A 13,873-nucleotide genomic window follows, 5' to 3' on the forward strand; every position below is an offset into this window, starting at 1 on the left:
AAAAGTAGATGTTAGGTCCACATTTATGGAAAATATATTTCGGTCTGGGTTGACCCTCGTCAGTTCTAACGATATAATAATCATCAAAATCGAAAAAAAATATATTTTTTTAAATCACAAGAAAATAAAAAAACAAAAAAGATTATTCAAAATAAAAATTTGGGCTGAAAAATGGACATAAGGGAAACGAACTCATGTATTTTGAGATGGAAAAAAGATAATTTGCAAATATTCACTTTAAAAAAATGTTTTTAGACAATTATTATTCCTTGATGTTGTTTCTGTCACAAACGTTAAAAACAAACTGTTTAGAATAGATGTATGTGTATAAATTGGTGGTGGGGGTCGAACTAATTAAAGAACTTTTGCGTTAATCGGGGGGAGGGGTTTAAGGAGGGGTATTTAAACCTTTTAAAGAATTTGACATAAACAGCTCTTTTTTTTTTAAAAAGATACTGAATTACAGTTTACAATTAAATAAAAACTATTTCAGTTTCAGTCATAAAATCTCTAATGTATTTTTATCCGTTTCGTTGTAGCAATAAATATTTACTTTGAAGGTTTGGAAGTCCTTTCCTGTAATATGGGAAAAACAGGTTAAAAAAATAAATAATTTTTTACATCTTAATTATAGGAAATTATAAGAAAATTTAAGCTGATAGTTGTCAAAAAAAACTAAATCTGGTTGAAAACTGAGGATCTGCAAGTATAAATTGCTCCTGTATGAATTATATAAATATAAACGTATTCACCACCAGGCTGCAAGGATGTAATGATTACAAAATGAAACCTTGAGTTTATCTTCCTTTTGAAATTAAACTAAAGGATGATTAATTACAAATAACAATCTATTTTTACTAATTGGTTGTTTATCTGTCTGTCTATCTAACCGATAAATGCTAAAACAGCTGATCTCAGCTCACATGATCCCTGGGAATTGGGAAAGTGTATATGGACATACAAATTTATAAAAAGTGTGTGTAAAAAATGTCCATCTTTTTAGATTGGAATTTAGATAGAAAAATACGCAAAAATTGTTTTTCTGGGGAACGGAAAAAATTGTGACACTAGACCATCAAAATTTAAGATATTTCAAGGTGTGAGGGGGGGTGGGTCTTCTCCCCAAAAATAATTTATTCATCTCATGTTGTTTTATTTAATGTCGTAATAAATTTTATTACGACATGAATCATTAAACACTTGGCCTAACAGGCAGAAATAACAACAGTAAAGTTTCCATATTAGGTTTCCATTCATTAGTAAACCTTTTAAGCTTAAACATGATGGCAGCTATATTAATTCTCGCTGTTTTAACAGGTTAATTAATAATTATTAGTTTTTTTGATTGTACAATTTATCATTCTTACACTTCATAGTGAATTTTATTGTTGACGTGCTATAAAGTAATCATCGTACTATAATGTTAAATAGCTGTAAATTATAGCACCGTGCTATAAAGTAATCATCGTGCTATAATGATAAATTAGCTGCACATTATAACCACATTCTATAAATTAATCATTATGCTATAATGTTAAATTAGCTGTAAATTATAGCACCGTCCTATAAAGTAATCATCGTGCTATAATGTTAAATTAGCTGTACATTATAACCACATTCTATAAATTAATCATTATGCTATAATGTTAAATTTGCTGTGTAGTAGAGCACCGCGGCTATAGGGTTACCATCGTGCTATAAAGTTAAATTAGGTGTACATTATAGCACCGTGCTATAAAGTTAAATTAGCTTTACATTATAGCACCGTGCTATAAAGTGATCATCGTGCTATAATGTTAAATTAGCAGAATATAATAGCACAATGCTGTAAAGTTTTGATTGGTTCCTGGATTTTTAAAAACAAATTTAGGATATTTCCAAAAAATATTTTTTTAAAATTTAAGTGAAAATAAAATCGAAATAAAAAAGCTCATTTTATCTAGAAATAGCCATTTAAATAAGACAAGTATACAAATAGTTCATAAAATTACCTTTACCAATATTATTTTGATTCGCAGTGCTAATTAGAGTTTTGGACAGAAAAGTTTTCAAGAAGTTTCAAGACTTTCCAGATTATATTTTGTCCTGAGCTTTAGTATTGTCACACTTTCAAAGGATATGTGAGGGGCATTTCCGATGCACAACGATACATTTAAATTAAACCTTTATTGATTAAAATGTGTTAAAGATATCCTCGTTTTCCTCCATTATCTTCGAACCGGAACTCTGCAAGATAAATTGGGCTAAAAACATGTATTACACATATCCAACACCTTACTCTTTTTCTAGTACGCCCTCCCCCTCCTCCCTCTCAGGTCCAATCTATAAATAGATTCAGCATACTCCCCCATCATTTTAGGGTTAAGAATATTTTCTTCATTATTTTAGAAGAAGCTTTTAACAAGTTTTAAAATAGAATTGATTAAATTTTGACTATGTGACAGATTGTTATATGTGTCAGCTCAATATATTCACAAAAACCATTATGACTAAGAAAATCACTTTTGTTTCCTTAAAAATAGAATTTAATTATCGATAAGTATGACAATTTGTTCAAATAAAAAAAAATCTCAAAACAAAATTCTCAAGAATATCAAATTATAATGAATCATATTCCATTACGTTTTAAAGCACATAGTTCCCTTTCTTTGATTATGTTAATTTTCTGTTTATTTAAGAAAAATTTATTTAAGATGTTTTTTGCCAAAATTTTGAACAGTCGAATATAACTGATTTATTTTAAAAAAATCTTAAATACAGAGTATCCCGTGAAACATGACAGTTGGTAAATAGTTTTCAAGGTCGTCTTCTAGACAAAGTATGAGATGTTAAAGACTTATTGCAGTTTATTTTGTGTAAAAAAATATTTTTTTTCAAATTTATTTGCTTTGAAATAAATTTTACATTAAATGTTAAGATAAGTGAGTATATAATATATACATTTATATATTTGTAAACATTTTAAAAGAACCTAATCATTATTTTTTTTTGTAGGGGCAAATGCAAAGATCCTAGCTACAACTGGGAACTCCTTTTCAGTCTTGAACAGACCTATTTGTTGTCAAGATGATATAATCCTGACTGGATGCAAACCTTTAACTATTTCTCCGTCTCTGATAGGAAAAGATAACTATCTTGAACTACCCGAAAATATTACAGTTTCTCTTTATAATACAATTGGAACAAGCTCTTTCCATTATAACAGCAGTGTGGCATCCTGTATTCTTACCTATAGCTCTAGAACTGATGGCGCTCATGGACATTGCCAGACAACGGAAGGTCAGGCTTATACAATAGAAAACTGTGGAGAGCGTGGACATGTTTGGAAACAAATGAACATGGCCCATATTGCTAAAACTGAACCTGCTGAAACTCCTTCTATATCAGGAGATGTGCGCACTGATCATAGTTCCTTGATTTCCCAATCAAACACAGACAATTCATCAGTATCATTCTCTCTAAAAGTATACTACACAGATGAATTTAGTAAAGTTACCTCAGACATTCATGGATTTGTGACTCAAGTGCTAGCAGAAACTAATCAAGGATATGCAAACAGTTTTATTCCTATCCAAGTGGAACTTCATTGTTTAGAAAAAGCCACAGTTACTGAAATACCGGATTCAAAAAATATGATTTCAAATTTCCAAAACATGAAAAGTTCAGTTTCTGCGCTGAGAGGTGGAGCAGACGCAGCTTTGCTTCTCGTTAATCAAATGGACCATTGTGGAGTTGCATATGGAGATAGTGTGTTAACAGGGGGAACATTATCAGTCAGTGCAAAACACTGTGCTTCAGGATTTTACAGTGTGGGCCATGGTCTTGCTCACAACTTTGGGGTTGGTCATATATCTGGTCATGTTATTGAAAAGGGAGATGGATCTATTGAATATAAAACAATAATGGTAGAGAAGATACCTCCGGTTGAACCTAGGATTAACTATTACTCTAACCCTGATGTAATTTACCCTCCCACTGGAACACCTACTGGTACTGCCACTGAAAACAGTGCAAGCATAATAGCACTTAACAGATTCAGCATTTCAGGTATTGGAAACGAATCTGAATTATGCAGCTCAACTCTGCCACAAGATTGCTCAGTGGCAAATTCTCTACCTTGCCTAAGATCTCTATGGCAACTTAGGCCTGAAAGGGCTCGAAGCTCTGATGATTGCAAAAAGATGTGTGACACACGAAGAGGTTGTCAATACTGGACCTTTGCATTGTTTAGCCGAGAATGTTTCATTTGGAGTTTTAGCTACGATTCCTATTACAACAGTAGGGGCTGGAGAAGTGGGCCTAAAACCTGTGATGGTTCGTTGCCTGTTTATCCTTGCAAAATGGAAGAAACAAGATTTGTATCATCATTCCATAGTACAAGAGCCAAAGATGTTGAACAGTGCAAACTGGACTGCCTTTCCAGTGACTTTTGTCATTCCTGGTCATTTAATGAAATATCAACCTCTAATATTCTGAAATGCAGATTGTATCAGTTTCAAAGAGCACAGCTTGGATGGGCATCTGGAGTGTATGGATGCTAGTTTCTATTTTATTTTATAATAATATCTTGTAAAATAAACTAGAACCTGGCTGCAAACTGCACAGTCATTATTATTTTTCATGTTAAAGGTGTGACTAGCTAGGTATGGTAGTCGAACTGTAAGTGCAGTATTATGCTGGGAACTTTATAATGGATAACCTTTAATCCCAACTATTTAATCCGAATATCCACTGTGGAAACTTTTAAGTTTAGGCCTTAATCCACTCTTTTTCTCTCTCATATCCGTACATTATTTTTTCCAATGAGAGTGCAGGAATATAGTTCGTAAATTGTATTGACCAATGACTGCCTTGAAAATAAATTCTATCCCATGAGAGAAATCCGCAATTTCTAACAAATAAAGAATTTGTTGTCGGCGATTTTGTAAATTAATGGGTGAAGAAAAATATTTCATAACAGGTTTTAGATTCTTTTGTAACCAATTTTAACTAATGTATTAATAAATAAATGGGTGAGAAATTAAGTGAGGGCCCTTCCAATCAAGAAAACCAACCAATCTGGCGTTCTTTGAATCTAAATGTTGACCTAAATATTTAATCTAAAGACTAACATTATCTTGAGATTATGCTAGTCTCGAGATTAGCAAAAAGAGAGGATCAAGCATTAGTCCTGATATCCACCATTCTAAAGTTCCCAGCTCAGTATTAATACTTATGCTTTTACATTATATTTTAACTACACAAGACAGAAAACTAATTTGCTCACAAAATTCGACTTTTTAAAATCCTTTAATAACCCAGTTGCAAAACGTAACACAATTTACTTCAATTATGGATCTTAAAAACGTGATATAGGTATAAATTAAACCTTGATATTTTATGATATTATACTGCACTCTCAGATTAACTACCATTCCTTGCCAGTCACTCCCTTTAAAAAAATGTTCTTTGTTCCTTTAGACGGGTAATATGATATTTAGTATAGAAAAATAAGGCATGATCAAATTAAAATTTTAGGGATGCAAATTAAATAGTGCAAACTGTAAGGAGGACTAAATAATATATATTTTAATTAATTAATATAAGCGTTCTTAGATTTAAAAAAAGTTTAAACAAACGTTAAGCAGAAAATCTGGTCATATTTCGTTATCTAATGCTTTTATCATATTCTATCAAATCACAATACATGGCGAACATGTCTCAGTTTGCTCTGGCACATGCCTTAATCTGTAAACTAAGTGAAATATGATAATTTCTCAAGAAAGAGAGGCTAATAACTTGGTCATAGGAATGGATCATTTTAATTTTCACTTTTTTGAAAATTGATCGTTTCGTTTTGTTAACGATAAAGAATAAACGAAAAGAAATAACCTAAGCGTTGTTTCATTTTTATTTTTTATAAGTTGAATACAAATGGTTCGTTCGTTGTGACTCATCGTTTTTTCGATCATTTAAAAAAAACGATTAACAACGGAATATATACACAACATAACTTTTTATCAAATGATTTGTATGAAGGGTATAGTTATGATATATATAGCACTGTACTCAGGGGGTTGGTAATACATTAAAAATCTTATTTTTATTTTTTTTTTACTTTTTTGTATTTTTGATATGAGGATATTTTGCGGTTTGCCATTCCGTTCACTCTGATTTAATCATTTCTTAAGTCAAATTGTTGAAAACGTAAAATGACATTTTTTTCTCTGTGGAGAACGAAGTGAATATTTTTTCTCTTTTTCTATTTTACGGAGATTTTCTCTCTCCTCTCTCAGAGGTTTTTGATCTTCTCCGATCTGTTTCCTTCAGCTCTTTGTGCTGAGATGTCGGGGGCCTAATTCAGAGACAATAATATAAGTTAAAACCCTGAAACATATAAGGTCAAATATTGCTAAGATTGGACTATTGCTAGCTTTTTTTATATTCGTAGACAGGGGCGCGTCTAGTGTATGTTAAGGGAGGGTGTATTTTTCGTGATGCACATTAGGCATACAAAATGGGTGTTATTGGCAACATTTTAACAAAGAAATTTTAGAATTTTGAATATTTCTGCAAAAATGGTAAAATATAACTGCAATGCATAAAGTTGTTATCTTGTAAAATTACCGATTATTCAATTGATCGAATTAAAAGGCCCCCCCCTTCTTGTTGTTCCTTTAGATGGTGTGTTGGTAATGATTCTAATGTTTACTAGAAATAACTAAAATTTGATTAACTCTGCTAATTAGCTAACTTTTCTAGTACATTTCAGCTGTTAAACGTTGTTCTTAGGTTATATACTGTGATGTAAAATTCTCCCATCTTGGATCAGATTAAACAGTTTTGATTAAAAATTTGATAACTGCTTCTGAAACATATTTTCGTCTTTTAAAAAAAAACTGATAAAAGTATCTTTTTAATTCGTGTCTTGTTAGTCTTCAGAGACATTCATTCATTTCATATTTTGGGTCCTTAACTATAGAAGGGGATTGTTCATTCGGCGTACAGTCCCGTTTTGCCTTATATTGTCTGTATGTACTGTACAGGTTGCCCTAGCAGGTTCAAAGTGGGCCCGGTACTTGAAATGAACCGGAGTTTACAGTGGCTTGGTGGATTTACCTCATCATTTTTTTAATATCATGATGAAGCCGTTCACACAAATAACTCATTCTTGATAAAACATTTGATCACTGCCTTTTCTCACGTCAAATTGGAGTAAATTTCCCGTCAGCTTTTAATCTAAAGGGGTTCAAACATAACTCATAACCAGCTATGGAGGTTCAAACATGAGGAAAACAAAAACGTTCGAATTTATGATACAAGGAATTGAGTCTTTTCCATAGACTCAAATTTTCAAATGCAACATGATTGTTTAACCTTTCGTATGTAAAACTTAGATTACTTGATCCAACGACATTGGATTCCAAAGATATACAGGATTAGAAAATCAGAGTTTGTGGAAATGTCTTTGATGTTATAGTTGTGTATAAAATCAAATAATTGAGGAGCTAAGAGATCACAAAGTTGTTTCAGTATATGTCTCAAGCTATAAGGCTGGGGTTTGTAAATATATCTATATATACTAGACTGTGCTTGGCTGTTTGCTTGTATCCAATAAACGTCAAAAGGGCGGAACCTATCGGGCCCAAATTTTGTGAGGAACCTCGCGTGACCCCAGGGAAGGTTTATGGATGATCGAATTTTCAAAAAATTGCATCTAACAAAATTTGATTCTTTAGTCTTGATTTAACGCAAAATTATGAAAACAGTACAGGAATGGGGGCTTTGCCACAAGCTCAAATGTTCTAATCCCTATATTCTTTTTGATATGTTTAGCTTAAACTGTTTGACCTCACATAATTCATAATGTTTAAACTATCACACTGATATATAGGGATTATAAAATCAGAGTTTGTTGGGATGAGAAGACTCATTTCATTCTTTTCAATATTCACAGGTCAAACCCGTTTTGTTCTTGACAATATCTCTACAATTCATGGAGAGTTATGATTGAAAATATTACAAGGTTTCAATCTTACGGGATTTGAGCCTTTGCCACAAACTCAAATTTTCTAATTCCTGTATCTTTGCAACCCAATGCCGTCGACCTCAGATATTACAAACTATGAATTCTGGTAGATCAAATTATCTAAGTTTGAAATATTAAATGTTTGCACCATCAAGTTGCTAAGATATAAGGATTAGAAAATTTAAGTTTGTGACAAAGACTCAAGTCCTTTGCTACTGAAGTATCTTTTACCAATTTCAATAGATGCATTTTGTTGACTAAATCAATTGATCGAAGTGATTACAAAATAAAGACAAAGACCATGCAGGAAGCGTTCTTATATCTGTAATTACAAAGGAATAAGACTAAATCATATCAAGTAACAAAATAATCACTGATATTTGATACACAAATGTATATCTTTATAATTAAGGGTATTACATCTGGAGCAAATTCAAAGAACAAATATTTTCTGTAAAAATGTATATATACGATTTTTCAATATGAATAAATACAAATAATAAGTACGTCATTTTTGATCAGTCAAAGATGTAAAATGTGCTGATCATCAGTCAAAGAAGTAAAATGTGCTGATCATCAGTCAAAGATGTAAAATGTGCTGATCATCAGTCAAAGATGTAAAATGTGCTGATCATCAGTCAAAGATGTAAAATGGGCTGATGATCAGTCAAAGATGTAAAATGGGCTGATCATCAGTCAAAGATGTAAAATGGGCTAATCATCAGTCAAAGATGTAAAATATGATGATGTCTTTGAGAAGAAAATTTCAGAAAAAAATACAATTACATAAGGATTTTTCCTATACACTAATTATAATCAATGAATTCTTTAGCGTTTCAATAAGTGAAGATCATGAATTTTTCTTTTTAAAACCACAATTTGTCCAACTTTTCTTTTTTTTTCAGTATACTACAACTGGAATTTCACTTTAACAGTAGATCAGTTTACATTTTACAGGGAATTTCTAGAAATTGAAAATCAGCAAGCTTCAAAAAATTGTTTTGTTTAGGTCTAATATTTTCTTTCGGGGGGGGGGGCAGATTTTATTTTATTCACAGATTACAATTTTTCAATTTTTGATACTAACCAATACTTCTATTTTTTGCGTTAAAGGCCATAGCTGTGCGACACTTTAAATATGGCCTAGTCTTGAAATTGGTGCAACTTTTCATAAGAGTCAGGTTCTAAATGTGTCGTCATGCGTGGTGTGTGTGCAAATCTGATGTTCCCTTGATTAAATTTGACAAGAAAATAAACTGTTGTAAGCGTAATTTCACGTTATACCCTCCATTTAAAAATGAAAATACCAAATCTGCAATGATATCGTTGAAACCTTAATCTGATCAAAAATGAATTAGAACTCCATGTTTTTGTGTTTTGAAAACTGTTTAATTTTATTTGTTTTTCTGTGAAAGTGGGTTTCGCCTTTCTTACTTAAAATTGGATTTTAGGGCGCTTTACGCCCATATTACAATGAAACTTTTAATTGTAATTATTGTAGCTCTTTCTGCGAGCATTTCCTCTTTGTACAATGTATACAAAACAAATTCACAGATTTCATTTCATAATATCTTTTCGCGGATTTTCAAAACTTTACAAAAATCTAAAATTTTGGAGACAATTTTTCGAAATTCTGAGCATCCATAAACCTTCCCTGGGGTCATGTGAGGTCCTACACATAATTTGGGCCCAATATATTCAGCCGATTTGACGTTTGTTGGACACAAACGAAGAGCCAAGCAGAGGATAGGAAGCAAGGGAGAAAATCACAGAAATCACTTTCCAAGTCAGAAAATTTAAATTATCTTCGACATTTTGTTCAGATTAAGGTTTCTTGGGCATTGAAGGAAGAAGGCCAATTGAAATTTTACCTACAGTTCATTTAAGTATTTTTAACGATGAAGAATTTGTATTAGCGTAAGTATATGGTCGGAAAGGCTTCTATTATTTTTATTTTTCATTTCTAACTTTTGGTAAACAACCCAAGCTTGAGAGTTCATTTATGTATCGATTCTAGATATCCGTGGATATTATTAATGGATTTTCGATAATATTATATTTATACCTTTTAGTTTATTAAGCATATAAGTAATTTACTTAACAAGAACAAAACATTTATATAGGATGGCATTTCAAGGTCATAGATTTATACAGATATCAAGATGTTAATTTATTTTATTTTCTTATATCATACATGTAAATATTTGTGTTATAAATAGATTCTCTTCATTTTCTCCATTTTTAAGAAAACGGCTGGGGCTGTTTACTGAATCGAGTTTTCACTTTTTCATTGGTCCAAAAATTGTGAGCGCAATCGATATTTAGCATTTGAACAATAAAAAAAGAGTCGCTGCAGTAAAAAATAACTGCAATTTAAAAAAAATGCTCTTGGAACCGAAGAATACTGCTCAGCTGTTGTTGTTTCAATATTTTCAAAATTGTTTGATAAATGGCCAAAAACTCCACTCTAAGCAAAAAGGGGATTCGAATAGTAAATATTGATCTTATTACTTCCTGCACAATTCACATAAACGGCAAACTAAAGGAATTGAACTTTGCAACAAACTCAAATTTTCTAATCCCTATATCTTTGCAACCTTATGGTGCACACCTTTGATATTTCAAACTCAGATTATCTTATCTAACAGAATTTATAATTTTAAATATCTAAGGTCTACGAATTAATAAGAACTTCATATCAAAGAGCCACAGAAAAGAATAAAAAAGTTATGATTTTCTAATATGTAACCAAATATATTTGTTTTATCTGTATAACTAGATTTACTTCTATTTTAATGTTCACGCGCATCTCTAACAAATTCCTTAAGGTTGATCTTTTGTGCTGTTATGTTCGGGATCTTTAACATTTTGACAGATTGTAAAATTTCCAAAAACTGACAGAGTTAAATTCAGGACTGGGAGTGTCCCTATTTGTTTGAAATCGTTCGTTCCTCGTTCTAGAAAGAGGGCCTTCAACTTAATTATTCCTTCCTAAATTATTCCTTCCTCGTTCTAGAGTGAGGGACTTCAAGTTAATTATTTCTTCCTCGTTCTAAAATGAGGGACTTTAACTTAATTATTCCTTCCTCGCTCTAGAATAAGGGACTTCAACTTAATTATTTCTTCCTCGTTCTAGAACGAGAGCCTTCAACTAAATTATTCCTTCCTCGTTTTAGAACGTGGGCCTCGTTCGTTCTTTTCCCAATTGTTACGCCCCTGTTTAGTTCTGTTCAAACATGTTCAGAATTAATGGGACACCCTGTAAATCTTAACTCTCTTGGTATAAATTTGGTATAATGCATTAGCTTTTATCTTGGAAATTACTAACGAATTATTAAGTAAAATATCAAAGAGAAATTGAACTATGAAGCAAAACAATAGAACTACTTTTAATCATTATTTTTTAATATAACTAACCACTGTACAATGTAGATACTGAATTCATACTTTAATTAGACATTTTGCTGGACAGTGTTTTGCTTGATATACAGGCACACGAGTAACGCAACTTTGGTAGTTTGAGAGGAGGGGTGACTAATATTTCTTTATCTTAATTTTATTTTCTCAATCGATGAAAATAAAGAAGAAGAAATGTCGACTATTACGTGGATTTACAGCAAGGCCTGCATTAAAAATCGTTAAAGTGTCAAATGAATTATTAAAACGGAAAACTGGGGGAAAAATATCATTGTTTTCCCCCCCCCCCCCCCCCCGAGAGTATTTATGTACTTTGACAGCCAGCCTGGTTTGCAAAAAATTCAAACTGGTAATAATGGTGCAAACTTCTTGATGTTTCTTGCTCTAACAAGAATATAACAGCTTGAGAGTATTAATTAAAACAAAACTCTAAAATGTTCTGAATTTCTGAATAATATGTTTCATGTAAAAATATCTTTTGTACATGCAATATACATTGTTTTTGCTCCAAAGTATTTGTTTTACATAAAATCTAGGTTTTGTACAGCAAAAAAAACCTTGTTACCGGCACTTTTTTATTTTTTATTTTCAAATATTTAAAATACCTAGCGTTGTCCAAGTTTTAAAAACAAAATAGAAAATGTGTAATATGTACAAAGATTATAAGGTTTTAAATTCCTACAGGAATGCCAATCAACTATCAATCTATTTAACCCTATCCCTGCTGGGGTACTTGAAAACCAGGATACGATGGGGGGGGGTCAATTTGACCCCCCCCCCTCTAAATCCCATGTTTGATGTCCAAACATGACAAATTATACATCATTGGAAAGCTCTTGTGCTCTACTTTTAGAATCTGCAAAAAAATTTGCAAATTTGCGAAAATTGAATTTTTTATCGCAAAATCCAGTTTTATAGTAAAAATGTTTGCAAAAAAAAATTTGTCCAAAAAATGAGAAATTATACATTTTTGAAAAGCCCTTGACCATGCCATTACAAATATGCAAAAATATTTGCAAAATTTTAAATAACCTGATTTTTAATCAAGAAAAACTAAAAATGTGCAAATTTCCTTTGACAGGTTCTTTGCAAAAAATTTGCAATTTTTTTTTCGCAAAACTTGTGCAATCCGTTTCCTTAGGTCATAGGCTTTCCAAAAAGCTAAATTTTATCAAAATCTGACAAGTAAAAGTGGGTCAAAACAAAGATTTAGTTTGTTACAGGCAAAAACAGTCATTCAGGCAGTGTGCCTGAGGACTCAGGCAGTTAGTATTAAAGCCCGGTTTTAGGCCAAAAGGGAGGGCTTTGGGTATGTAAGAAAAGTCAGAAAATTTCAACAGCCTCAGACCAATACTTTTTGAGTTATGTAAAAAAAACTACAGCAGGAATAGGGTTAAATCAGTAATCTCTTTTGCTTGCTTGTTTGTGTGTCTAATCATAACTTATAAACCCCCTTTTACCGAATTTGAAACGTGGAACTCTCTAAAACCGCAGGAATTTTCTTATATTGGTTTAAAAATGCCAAGTTGAATTGGTTGGAATTTTTAAGAGACAGCTGGGTTGTAAAGTACGTATTGTAAAATATAAGAAAAAAATCTGCCAAAAATAATTTCTGTGGATATCTCTTTTTTCTTTCCGTTTTACATACTTGTAAGTTTCCACTCTATATTGAATATGATTAAATCCGGTTACAGGAGGGGGGGGGGAAGGGGGGCTCACTCTGAAATCAATTTATTATCGAAGCAACACTATTCCTGTATATTTATACATACTCACACCCCTCTTGAAAGTTTAGTATACAAATAGGTTTGTAATATTACACATGTTTAGGTGTTGGTTACAGCGGTGAAAATTCCAAATTATTAGATTACTATTTATTAGATCTTATTTTTCAGATATAAACAGTAAAAGTACAGACTATATTTAGTTTCTAGGACAGGATGAAACCCAGAGATTAAAAGAAAAAACCTGAAAATTTTAGAAATTCATTTTTTGTAAAGTCAGGTTAAATCAACAAGACAAGTAATTGAAGTGATTGGACTGAAAAGTGACAAAAGTGTGCATACAAAAACCGAGAAAAAAAGTGCTTAGTGAAAAAAATACGTTTTTAGTGAAATAAAATAAACAGTCTAAAAGTTTTTGACGAAACGGAAAGAGTAACACGCCACACAAAACTCAGAAGCTAAAATGACTACATCTATCCTCTGAGATTTCGGTGTTTACTTCAGTAATTTGCAGTAATTTGACTGAAGAAATAGCGGGGTTTAGTGGAGAGTGGATGATGCATTATCAGTGAATTTGCACGAGCATATCTGGTTAAAACCAAAATGGACTCGGTTTGGAAAACCGTCTAATCATATTTGATTCATTGATTAATTGATTGGTTAGTAAAAACATGTCAGACCTTAGCTTTGATTGGATTGTGGAGGGACTTCTCATCTTTGTTAG

General features: G+C 31.8%; 2 protein-coding genes across 2 annotated transcripts in view; both read left to right on the forward strand.

Moving 5' to 3' along the window:
• Positions 1-1,210: 1,210 nt before the first annotated feature.
• On the forward strand, positions 1,211-4,600 carry LOC111703911 (uncharacterized). The gene is made up of 2 exons (XM_023475999.1): positions 1,211-1,317; positions 2,995-4,600. Exons 1-2 carry the CDS (start codon positions 1,281-1,283, stop codon positions 4,539-4,541), a joined length of 1,584 nt encoding a protein of 527 aa, XP_023331767.1. The 5' UTR covers positions 1,211-1,280; the 3' UTR covers positions 4,542-4,600.
• Positions 4,601-13,324: 8,724 nt separating this feature from the next.
• LOC111703908 (FMRFamide receptor) overlaps positions 13,325-13,873 on the forward strand; it is a 31,374-nt gene continuing 30,825 nt past the window's right edge. Inside the window, exon 1 of the mRNA XM_023475994.1 lies at positions 13,325-13,873. Within this exon, the coding sequence (XP_023331762.1) occupies positions 13,821-13,873 (53 nt within the window). The 5' untranslated portion in view covers positions 13,325-13,820.

This window comes from Eurytemora carolleeae, unplaced genomic scaffold (assembly GCF_000591075.1).
Source record: "Eurytemora carolleeae unplaced genomic scaffold, Eaff_2.0 scaffold557, whole genome shotgun sequence".
In the NCBI taxonomy this organism is placed as follows: Eukaryota; Metazoa; Arthropoda; class Copepoda; order Calanoida; family Temoridae; genus Eurytemora; species Eurytemora carolleeae.